Here is a 13,003-nt window from a genome sequence, read left to right as displayed (position 1 = left end):
CCCACCCAATCATTCCAGAGGTCTCACCATCTGTTCTACCAGGTATTTTTCCTATATTTATCTAGTGCTCCCTAGGTTTCATTTTATATTGTGGTGTTTGAATGGATATGGAGTTTAAGAAAAAAAGGAAGAAAGACTTTTGACGCATACCAAGAGTAGCCTTAGAATTTGAGGTCTTATACATGTAATGACATTTCTATGACTAAATGACTAAGTCACTAAGGGTAAAATGGGAAGTTCAAAGGTAAAAAGTTTCTTAATATAGAAATGAGTCATTCTTTTGAGAACAAACAAAGAAAGGAAGTGTGTCATATAAAATGGAACAAAGGGAGTATGTAAGCAAAATAAAGAGTAAATTAAATGTAATCATGAAGGCATAAAGGCTTACATGATAGAGCCTTCTCTCATTGCATTCAGTCCTTAATGCCCCTTCTCCAAGGGGAAAGCCATAGAAATCGCTGCCGGTTCTCCCAACTAATCCAGAAGTCTCACCATCTATTCCACTAGGTATACTTACCCTCTTATATTTATTGTGTGATATTCATCTTACATAAATTGTTGGTAAGCAAGATGTGATCATCCATGCCATGAATTTGCAGTGATAGTTGCACCACCACCAAGGAAGTTGCCTAACAATTCACCACCCAGCCATCCAAGAATTCCTCTAAAACCTCCATCCAGTTCACTAGGTGACATTTGGAAAATGTATTCAGTGCTTGCTAGTGTTGCTGATGCACATGTACTCTTCATATTCCAACCAAAAGTTTGTGGCTTGATGCAATCAACACATATTGTTGGCAACTGTGAACGTACAAGAGGGGGGGATGAATTGTTGACTATTTAAAAATTAGTTGACTAACACAAGTATTAGTTGACTGATCACAATGCAGAATGAAAGTAAGCAGTAAAGAAGAATAAAAAACACACAACGATTTATACTGGTTCGGTACCGTTGCGGTACTTACATTCAGTTTCCCTTGGGTCACAAGGGTTCCCTTAAGATCTTTGAAAATGTTACAACACATATGGTTTTAACGCGTTCATCACCAATGAACAGTATCACACCTTGAGTTCTGAGTAATTGACACAACTCTCTTTTGTGTTCTAAATCTTTCTATCTTGAGACACTGATAACTAAAGATTACAGTGTTTGAACTAAGAAGTAGATGGACTTAGAATACAATGTATGTAGTTGCGCAAGTCTTCTTCTTGAAAGTATCAGCCTTCTTATAGGAGAGAAAAGAGCCGTTGAGTCTTCAGCGAAATCAGAGTACAAGATCTTTGCAAAAGGGTTTTGACCCAAGGGGTGCCTCTTCGAATCCTGCTCTTTGAAGAGTTCAGATTCGATTGTGACTTTCTTTGTCACAGCTTGAATTAAGGAGCCATTTACGCCTGGAGTGTGCTTAATTCTGGATACAGAATAATTGCTGGCGAGCTTCTTGATTTGAATATCCATGATTGGCAATCTGAGTTCCTTTGATTGAGGACGAATAAATTTGCTTCTCTTGATTGACAAGTGATGTAGCAAAAACATCTTCATTCGAATCCTGATTGATCATTATTTGCTATTTCGAATCCTGTAGCAATCGCATCTTGCTGAGCATCTCCATTCTTTCCTTTTTGTTAGTCCTGCAAATATAACATAAGATAATATTATCATCATTGAAACTTAAACCTATCAATCTCTCCCTTTTTGATGATGACAATCAAGAAGGAGTAAACAGTAATTTAAGATACTTCCCTTTGAAGATGTTGCTCCCCTTGAGATTATGTGTTTCCATCTCCTCCTGAATAACTGTAATTGCAGGTCCTCCTGCTGGTGTTTACTCACATTTTTTCTCGCCCTTTGATATCAATCAAAAAGGAAAGAAAAGCATACAAAATAATATAGGATAAAATGTACATACTAATAAGGTGGTTAGAGCAGTAGAAGTAGTGCCTTCAGCAGAGGCTTAGTTAGTACAGACCCAAAAAATTGTCTAAGAGAAACCACCAACAAAAATAAGCATAAGCAAATACAATTGGTTGTCATAACATCATGGAAAAATGCATTAACTTCTTCCCAGGAAGTATTTGAGGGTGTTGATCACTTTGGTACAGAAGGAGTCATAGGAGTTTTCAACGTCCTTGACGAGTTTGTCCATTTTTTCACTCATAGAATTGAAAGCCCTGGTTTCTTGTCTCCATGTGGCTCCTATATCCATCCGGAGCTTGGCCACATCTGTACCTGTCTCCTTGGTGACGTCCCTGGTTTTATCTACCTGTTCTTTCATCTCAACAAGAAGCAGCTTGACTCCATCAAGGTAATGTTGAATTTGTTGAAGATTCTGAGATGCAGTTGACTGAGAAGCTGGTTGGTCATTTTGGACTTTAACTGGCGCTGGAGCACTTTCAACCTTGGCTCGCCTAACCCATACATCATCACCCAGAGTGTACCCCATCATTGAAAAAGCTATCTTATCATAAGTACTAGTGATGTACTTGGGTATAAAGGGTGCCAAGTCTACTTTCATGACTTCTAGAATATGAGAGATGAGAAGACCATAGGGCAGACGTGCAGTAGAGGAGGATATATCCCTGATACTCTCAAGCATATAATGATGAATCCACACAAACCAATCAAGACGTTTATTATTAACCAGACAATATAGGACAAAGACATCTCTAGTGGACAAAGAGCTAAGGGACCCAGATCTGGGAAGGAGAGTAGTGGCAATCATGTGGGCCAAGACACGGTGTTCAAACTTAAGATTATTGGGGCCAATGTCAGGGGGTTATCAGACAGAAAAAGTTTTGCTTCATCAAAAGACACTTCAATGTTTTTGGGCCAAGAATTTTGGACAAACACATCATACCCACTAAACTTGGCGGAAAAGATCTTTTCAAATTGGTACGAGTCCAAAACAATTCTAGTCCCTAAAACCATAGATTCCAAATTATCTTTATCATTCACGAAAAGATTTGCATAAAACATTCTAACAGGTTCTTCATACACAGAGTTTCCAATAGTGTCAAAGAGAGGGGAAATGTGATGAAAATCGATAATTGCAGTCACATCACAATGAAGACTTTTCATAAGAGAGAGACTTACAGAGCGTCCATAAACCATGGATTTTGACTTGTAGGATTCAAACCTTGCCTTTTCACTGGGGCCGTAGAAGATTAGCTTGTCCTCAGGACCAAATTCCAAGCGCTCCACTTTACCCTTCTTGCATGCAGCTTTTTGGGGGTTTGCTCCATGGGTCTCTTGCCGGCCTTTTTCTGGCTAATGGGAGGATTTTCAGATGATTCGCTACTTTCATTGTCTGTTCTAAGAAAATCTGAGTCAATGGACGACTCCACATCCACAGGCACTTCAGTGTTAAGAGGTTTTTGGAACCTTCGACTATGTCTGGTTGCAGAGAAGGGATTTCTTTTGGACATGGTGTGAAGGGTTGTTTGGTAGAAAATAAGAGGAGTATTGGAGACGAAGGATTTTTATTGAAGATTTTGGGAAGAGCGAAGAGACGCCTTGGTTAATGGAAAGGCCAAGTTCAGACGGAAGAGATGGTTCAGAAGTGACTGATCAACGGTACTTGCAATAATTACGCTTACACAGAAAAGTAATTAGATCACATATAAGTAAGGAAATAAAATATTCTAGTATAGGGTAAAATATTTTAAACACTCAAGAAAATATTTGATTTACAAATTTGACACAATGCCAATTCTTTTCAGAGAAGGCAAAATATTTCTTCCAAAAGAGGTTTTGTAAAAATATCAACAAGTTGAGAATCAATACTAATAAACTCTAAAACAATGTCACCTTTTGCTACATGATCACGGATAAAATGATGTTTAATTTCTATATGCTTTGCTCTAGAATGATGTACATAATTCTTTGATAAACAAATAGCACTAGTATTATCATAAAAGATAGGAGTGGATGTAAGAGATGAATTAAAATCAAGAAGTTGGTGCATAATCCATAGAACTTGTGTACAAAAGCTTCCAACGGCTAGGTATTCCGCCTTAGTCGTTGATAGTGCAACACAATTTTGTTTCTTGTTGTGCCAAGATACTAATGCATTTCCTAACAATTGATATGTCCCACTGGTACTCTTCCTATCAATCTTGTCTCCTGCAAAATCAGCATTTGAAAAGTGTCTTAGAGAGAAATTGTTAGAGTGATCATACCATAGTCCTAGTTCAGATGTACCAATTAAATATCTAATAATTCGTTTAATAGCAGAAAGATGGGATTCTTTAGGAGCCGACTGAAATCTAGCGCATTTGCATACACTGAACATGATATCTGGTCGACTGGCAGTTAAATATAGTAGAGATCCAATCATCCTTCTATACTTGGTTTCATCAACCAGTTTTCCATTGCTATCTTCATCTAGCACGGTAGTTGGACTCATTGGAGCACCAATAGCCTTAGCATCTTCCATCCCAAAATTTTTGATAAGCTCCTTGGTATACTTGATTTGGCAGATGAAAATCCCTCTAGGGGACTGCTTGATTTGAAGCCCAAGGAAGAAAGTGAGTTCTCCCATCATGCTCATTTTAAATTCTCCTTTAATGGAAAGAGCAAATTCTTCACAAAGAACAGAGTTAGGGCTACCAAAACTAATATCATCTACATAAATTTGAGTAATAAGATTACTTGAACTGGATTGCTTAATGAAAAGGGTTTTATTGATAGTACCTCGTTTGAAACCTTAATTTAGAAGGAAAAAACTTAACCTTTCATACCATGCTCGAGGAGCTTGTTTGAGACCGTACAGGGCTTTAGTCAGCTTGTATACACGATTTGGAAAGGTGGCATTTGCAAAGCCAGGTGGTTGCTTCACATATACTTCTTTAGAGATATAACCATTTAGGAATGCACTTTTAACATCCATTTGAAATAATTTGAATCATTTGTGAGTAGCGAAGGCGAGTAGTATTCGAATAGATTCAAGTCTTTCCACAGGCGCAAAGGTTTCATCATAGTCGATTCCTTCATGTTGAGAATAACCTTAAGCCACTGGTCTTGCTTTATTTCGAACAACTTGACTTGATTCATTCAATTTATTTTTGAAGACCCACTTAGTTCCAAAAACAGAAGAGTTTTGAGGCTTTGGAACTAATTCCCATACTTTATTTCATTCAAATTGATCTAATTCTTCTTTCATAGCACTAATCCAATGAGAATCCTTTAGAGCTTCATCCACTTTATGACTAAGAAACATAACTCAGGTAAATCTAGAGAAATTATCTACAATAACAAAAGCATATTTTTTACCTCCTATACTAGCAGTTTTAGTAGGACCAAATAAATCCATATGCAATAATTGAAGAGGTTTAGAGGTAAAAACAATGTTTTTGACTTTGAAAGATGAGACAGTTTGTTTTCCTAGTTGACATGCATCACATATATGATCTTTCGAAAAATCTAGTTTTGGGAGTTCAATAACAAGATCATGTTTAGACAGTTTTTGAATAGTATGCATGCTTGCAGGGCCAAGTTTTCTATGCCAAACCCAGGGATCTTCAATCATAGATGTAAGACAGATTTTATCCCCAAAGTTTTCTAAGTTCTTGATAGTGTAGACATTCCTGTCTCTATTACCCGAGAGAATGATATTACCTGATTCGTCTTCTATAAACCAGCCATGTTTCTTAAAACGAACCTCATAATCATTGTCACATAGTTGACTGATACTGAGAAGATTATAGCCAAGTTCATCAACTAGGTAGACTTATGTCGAGCTTAAAGGAACTTTTCCAACACCAATAACATTTCCTTTGGATTTGTCACCAAAAGTAACTGTTCCTCCATCTAGCTTGGTGACTGATTTGAACAGTTGTTTGTCACCCGTCATATGTCTGGAACACGCGCTGTCGAGATACCATTTTCCTTTTCGATTCTAAACTTAAACCTATCAAACTGTACATCAAGTAATAACCTCCTTGAGTAAAAAAACCCAGATGAATATGAGAATCTTAACTAGAATTTTGCTTGCTTCCAAATTGCTAATGATTGCCAATATAGAACTAGGCGAAGAAAAATGAACTGATGCTTATTGAAAGTTTTCGTAGTTGAAACCGTCACTGCTCCTCTTCCTGGATTGTCCTTACCTGCAGAAAAACACAAGAATGTGTTTTATTTTTTTCCCCATTTTCTGTTAAATAGCTACTTGTTCTCAAAGTAGTATTGACAGCATAGTTAATATGAGTCAGTGGTATTACTGTAGTTAAGCATGACATATCCCCTGTATCAACTCTGTGGCCAAGCAACCACCACAAAATTGCAAGTGCTCCGGCTGCTGCACCTCATAATGGAATTATCAGTCAGCATCCAGCAAAAGGTATGTGAATATTTTTCTTCTTTCTTTTTCTTATTGTCAGCAATGACGAGAAATGGCCAATTATGTCACTGAAGGATTTCTTCTCGTTTTGTAGCTCCTACTGAACACAAAGCCATGTGATCCTCTACTAATGCTCCTCATAAATTCTTTAATTCTCCCCCCAAGGAAAGATTATATCCTCCTTTATCTGCACCTTCAACCTCATTTCAGAGGGATCACCACCTAAAAGATAACATGACAGCAATCACTCCGTCATCTTATGAAGTTCATCCTCATCTTTCAACTGAACAAGGTTCTGTATCTTACCTGAGAAATATGTCCGTTGATATCCTCATTCTGTTATATGCCACTGACAAAAATTTGGTCAATAATTGATGAAGGTCCATTGATACCTCCATCTCCTTCGTTTCACACAAAATCATATCCAAAGACTAACCTTAGGCACCAATCTCATTCACCGTTAACTGCAGGTTTGTGATCATTCTAGTCATTCTCAGTTAGCTACCCATTTGCCTCTCTACAAACAAAGGAGTTGCAAAAGAAAAAAAATATGATTCTGATAATTCCTACTTTACAGGATCATCGGTCCCGCCACTTCTTGCGCCTTTAAAATCTCCAGAAAGCCATGATTCTCCTGCAATAGCACCCTCTCCGGATGCTTCATCTAGACCAACTAAAAGTAAGAGTATGTCATATTTTTCCTTTTCATGCAATCCATAATCAAGGCATTAACCTTGCATTATATTTTTCATCCTATGCATAGTTGATGCTTATCTCTATATCATCTTTGCCATTGCAAGAGCCATTTCTTTCCCCTAAAATGTCTCCCGTTGGGTCTTCACCAAGGCATCCAAAGATACCGCATCCATTTCAAGCACTACCACCGCCACCTCCTAACGAAGGTAACTGTTATCTGTCTGAGATATCTCCTCTAAATGATATAGATCTTTTATGCACAAGTTGCCAGGTTTTGCCCCACTAACAATTTCAAACCATGATGTTGATGTTGCAGATTGCGCATCATTGGCTTGTGCGGAGCCTTTCACAAATGGTCCACCAAAAGCACCTTGTGTTTGTGTCTTGCCCATGCGAGTTGGACTACACCTTAGTGTAGCACTTTACACCTTCTTCCCTTTGGTTTCGGAGCTGGCTACAGAAATCACTGTTGGTGTATTTATAGATCCAAGTCAAGTCCATATTATGGGAGCAAATTCAGCCAGCCAGTATCCAGAAAAGACCATTGTCCTTATTGATTTGGTACCCCTTGGAGAAAAATTTGATAACACTACAGCATTTCTGACATCTCAAAGATTCTGGCACAAACAAGTTCTTATAAAAGCTTCACTCTTTGGTGATTATGATGTATTGTATGTGCAATATCCAAGTATCAGAATCATCCCTAATGCATTCATGTCATCTTGATGCCACTTGCTATGTCCTGAGTACTTAAATAGAATTTTTATATGTACAGGTCTTCCTCCCTCCCATCCTTCAGCAACTTCAGACATTGATACCATAGGTAGCCGACCATATCCTGGTGATAATAACGGAAGGACCATACAGCCCCTTGGCATTGATGTGAGCGGGCAAAGGCACAAAAGTGGGCCAAATCGGAGTGTCATAGCAGTAATTGTATTGTCAGCCTCTATCGCAGTTATTTTATGCTGTGCCGCGACATGGGTTTTTCTTTTCAGACATAGAGATCGCGGATGTCAGTCAAACCCAACTCTGCGAACTACATTACCATCCCTTGAAAAGTCATCAGGTTAAATCCTTCTCTTTACATGTATATGATATAGTGCAATCTGGTTTGCCTAGTGTTCTTATCCTCTGTCATAAGTTCTCTTAATTCATGCCGAAAAAGAAATTCAAACAGTGAAATTCAGAAGTCTAACCTCCCTTATCATCATGCCTTTGTAGCATTCCAGGTAAATACTATATTAGGGGAAATTAAAATCATGTTGTAGTTTTGAATATGCTATGTGTTGCTCAATGCAGTTTCTTTTACTTCTTATCATGAGCATACAATGGAATGAATGTCCAAATATATGAAATGGCATATAGAACAAGTTAACTGGTTAATTCTTAATGATAATATGGTGAATCATCCAATGTCTTTTGACTGGAATATCTTGAAGTGTCAACTCTTAATGGGTGCCTTAGGGAACCTTTAAGCTTCAAAATTTTATCATATGAACCAACCACATCAATTGAAGCCATGTAGTATTTAGATTTTAGACTGGCTAAAACTGTCTGTTTTTCAGGTGTTGACAAGGAAATTTCTCCACTTGATTGGCATGACCGAATGAAAATAGCACTTGGTGCTGCCCGAGGCCTGGCCTATTTGCATGAAGATTCCAGTCCCCGTGTCATACACAGGGATTTTAAATCTAGCAACATCTTACTGGAACATGATTTCACCCCAAAAGTGTCTGATTTTGGTTTGGCTAGAGCTGCATTAGATGTAGAAAACAGACACATATCCACTCGAGTCATGGGAACTTTTGGGTAAAATATTCGCCGACTTAAATTCTTATTTTCAGTAGGCCAGTCGTCTCGCCATTCTTTCTATTCGAAGGCCTGAAGCATTGAGCAGGTCAGCTGCTTCATGCTGGTTTGCTTGCCTGCAGTATAATTTTTGTAAATGCCTTATTTGTTATTTTCCCTGAATATGGGTTAATACATAGTCGATGACATTGAAATTTGACTATAAGTAAACCTCTACCATCTGTGTTAACAATTGATTCTTAAGATGTACATTTCTGACTTTGTTATTATACCAGGTATTAGCTCCAGAATATGCTATGACGGGGCATCTCCTTGTAAAGAGTGATGTTTACAGCTATGGGGTTGTCCTACTTGAGCTGCTAACCGGAAGAAAGCCGGTGGATATGTCCCAACCACCTGGTCAAGAGAATTTAGTGGCTTGGGCACGCCCACTCCTAACGAGTGAAGATGGTGGTCTGGAGTTGATTGTGGACTCTACTTTGGGGCCTGATTTCCCTTTTGATGACATTGTAAAAGTAGCTGCTATTGCTTCAATGTGTGTTCAACCAGAGGTATCGCACAGGCCTTTTATGGGTGAGGTCGTCCAGGCTTTGAAGTTGGTGTGCAGCGAAGGTGAACATACAAAAGAATTCGTGTCTCGAAGTTGTAGCCGAGATGATCTATCTATTGACATGGATGCTAGGATGAGTACAGCTTCGGGCCAACTTTTGAACCCTCGATCACCGGTCTCTAACTCCGACAGTGAGCTGGATGTTGAGAGGGGACTCTCAATGTCCGATTTACTGAGTCCATTAGCAAGATTTGGAAAGAAAGATTCCAGTCCATTTAGGAGGTACTCAAGCTCAGGTCCTTTCAGAACAGGAAAAACCAGGAGGCTATGGCAAAAAATGAGACGATTATCTACAGGTAGTGTAAGCGAGCATGGGATGATGTTTGGGTTGCAGCCTGGATCCCACTAATCGTTGTTGAAGTTTCTATCTTTCGTTTTGATAAAATATTTGCTACGAAATGTCAATGTCTTTCACCATCCATGCCGGATGGTGAAATTGTACAACACCTTCTTGATCAAGAGATAGAATGAGATTGTATTTATTGTAACATGCTAATTGTTCATAAAAAGAATCATACTTCTTTCTCTTATGGTATTGAATTCAAATCTTGGAGGTAAAAGAGTGAGTTGGTGCTAATATATGCTAATATTGAAGGTTACTGTACTATGTGTTTACCCTCAAAATCGGATAACAATTAAATTTATACGTGATTTTAAGGATACGTGATCTAACTTGATTCAAAATGAGAAATCAGATTAATATTGAAATATACGATGAAAAGGTAAATGCAAACCACACAAGTTGAACAATCTTAGCCTTGAAGGTCGATCACCCCTGATTCAAATATGCTTTAATCGATGCCGGAACAGAATGATGGGATAATAAGAGCTAGAAATAACAGTATATTGCTTAGGGATGTATGTTACAATGTTCTTAATGAATTATCAAACCCCCTTTATATAGTAGAAGAGTCCTATTCTAGGTACATTTCTATAAAAGGTAAAAATCTCTTAATTCGCTGATTACCCATTCTTTACTGATACATGCCTAGATTCTCGCCATAATATCCGTCCAGTCGTGGATATTTTTGTCTTCTGTTAGTTATCCTCGAGCTCGTTCGAGGCTAAGGTCGACACCAGACTCAATTTTCTTCGAAGGCACGTTTTTTGACTTCGGGTTCTAGCTTGGTGAAACTCGAGGTTGATCTTCAGTCCGTGGTCGCCATGTTCCAAACCTAATCTACCAAGTTGAAGTTGAGCTCGACTTCGACCGTATACAGACAGTCCCCTCGTTTTTTGGAGAATAATCGACGAGAAATGATATGAGCCTCCAATATCTCTCCTCGGTGTTCCTCGTCAGAAATGACAAATTGAATGAAACATCGCGTTAGTCACATCATCATGGCATTAAATGCTCGTCAGCCGCTGGTCGGCCACTTACGGCTTTGAACCGTCATTTGGGAATTATAAATATCTCCTTCTTCGTTCATTCAAACTTTTTACATCCAAATCTTCTCTACTCTTGTTTCTTAGAAATTTCAACACTTTTCTAGTATTAAAACTTTGGCTATTCTGAAATCTTTTAACAAGAGCTTCAGATTTGTTTTTACCATCTAACTTAATCTTTAAATTTCCTCTATTTCCTTCACATATCAAGAAAATGGTGAAGACTTCAAAGTCTATTCCCCAAAAAGAAACTCCCTCTGCCTCGCGACCGGCTGTAGAGGAAAACATTTCATCTGCTGCTACTGAGGAACCGACACCAGAACCTCCTCTGAAGATGTTCGTTCCTACGGGGTGCCCAATCGGTGCCGATTTCAAGGTCGAGAAAACTTCCTAGGTACCGTGTCGGTGTGAACCGGTCTCGAGATATATATGCTCGATCACCGACAGCTTCCTCTCCAAGGTCAATGAAGACTGCAACTAGGCTGATAAGCACGTGGTGGTTCCTTTGACCGAGGAAGCGATTACTACCCATGTGGAGGTTTTTTTAAGTATTTACACTTATCCCTTCACGTTGGGCCCTTTGGATCCGGTCATCATCACTTTTGTAAGAGGTACGAGGTGACCCTAGGTCAAATCCATCCCTCTTTCTGGAGGATAGTAATTCTTCTCCGCTTCTTCGTAAATAAAATCGAAAGGTGTCCTTTCACCATCGATCATCTCATGCGTCTGTACAGTCCCCGACTCTATCGAGGGGGACTAATAAAACTTGCCCGTGGCTAGTAAGGCTCCATTCTAGAGCATCGATGAGGATCGAGACCGTGACTGGTTAGGTGATAAGTAGGGATTTTGACTACTTATTTGCATTCTTTTACTTTAGTTTTAGCTCAAAAATACTTAAAGGTATTTTTGAAAACTGATAAAATGTGCTTACTTGCAGGAGCATTGGAAAAAGAGCCAAAATGATGAAATTCAACTCAAGAAGGAGTATTTTTGGACAAGGACTAAAACCAAGCAAAAAATGAGCAAAGTGCGGACCACACAATATTGAGTGCGGCCGTAGACTATGAAGGACCTCTGACAGAATTCCTTTGCAAAGTGCGGATCGCACAATTATTGTGCGGCCGTAGAAGATGAGGTTCATAGAGATGGAATTCTGAGTCCATGAAGAAGTGCGGACCGCACTATTATTGTGCGGCCGCAGAATTCAAGAGTGCGGCTGCACTCAGATATGTGCGGTCCGCAGAAGTCCCTCCTGTCAAGCTCAAATTCAAGAGTGCGGCCGCACTCACAAATGTGCGGTCCGCAGAATCTGAATACGTGCGGCCGCAGAAGTCCATCCTGTCAAGTCCAGCTTCAAAGTGCGGACCGCATACCGAATTGTGCGGCCGCATAACCTCCGCAGGGGCAATTTTGTTCGATAATTTCAGCTGTGTATAAATAGTTCTTTTTGTCAAATTTAGGTCAAGTTTGAACACCAGAAAGTAGATAGTCGTTTTTCCTTTAATGCTTTGGGAAACTTTGTATTAGTTTATCATTTTAACATTGGATTTTCATCCCTTTATCATCTATTATGAGTTTAATCTTATTTTCTTCCTTAGTTTCTTCATTTTTGCCTATGAGTAACTAAATCTCTAGCTAGGGTTGTGACCCAACCCTAGTGTGGTTACCTAATTGGTGTTTTTGTTTAAGGTTGGGTGTATGATATTTAGTCTAGTTCTTGCTTGAATTTAGGAATTAATGGTTGCAAATATTGATTCATACCTAATTGACTTAGTCTCTACTTGAGAAAGAGAGACTAAGTCTAGGAAAACTTAGCTAACAAGAAATTGGGGTGAATTCAAGAAAATGATAGCCCCAATTAAAGGGTTGAATCTAGAGATAGTAAGACCCGACTTGAGCATATATCAACGGTTTTGTGAATTACCCATTTGGGCTTGAGAAAGCCAAATTAGGCAAAACCACTCTAACTACCAAGAGGTATCGAGTGGGTAATCACGTGTTGATTGCTATATTACACCCCGACCAACGAAATATGCCCTAAAGCCCACAACCCGTTAGGTAACCACCTAGGTGGAAGTCACAGTTCTAGATCTTTTATAAACTTGAAAAACAACAACACCAAAAATATTGTTCTATAGCTTTACATTTACAAACAATAGCATAA

The 13,003-nt window shown here is 38.8% G+C and overlaps 1 protein-coding gene across 1 annotated transcript; it reads left to right on the top strand.

Moving 5' to 3' along the window:
• Window positions 1-472: 472 nt before the first annotated feature.
• On the top strand, window positions 473-9,817 carry LOC117277769 (receptor-like serine/threonine-protein kinase ALE2). Its single transcript, XM_070179796.1, has 10 exons — window positions 473-689; window positions 6,222-6,335; window positions 6,430-6,627; window positions 6,716-6,805; window positions 6,913-7,014; window positions 7,136-7,237; window positions 7,348-7,719; window positions 7,807-8,100; window positions 8,600-8,799; window positions 9,119-9,817. Exons 3-10 carry the CDS (start codon window positions 6,570-6,572, stop codon window positions 9,800-9,802), a joined length of 1,902 nt encoding a protein of 633 aa, XP_070035897.1. The 5' UTR covers window positions 473-689; window positions 6,222-6,335; window positions 6,430-6,569; the 3' UTR covers window positions 9,803-9,817.
• The last annotated feature ends 3,186 nt before the right edge of the window (window positions 9,818-13,003 follow it).

The sequence above is a fragment of the Nicotiana tomentosiformis genome, chromosome 7 (assembly GCF_000390325.3).
Source record: "Nicotiana tomentosiformis chromosome 7, ASM39032v3, whole genome shotgun sequence".
Classification (NCBI taxonomy): Eukaryota; Viridiplantae; Streptophyta; class Magnoliopsida; order Solanales; family Solanaceae; genus Nicotiana; species Nicotiana tomentosiformis.
The sequence above is the reverse complement of the archived record's forward strand: the minus strand, read 5'-3'. Positions and strand labels throughout refer to the sequence as shown.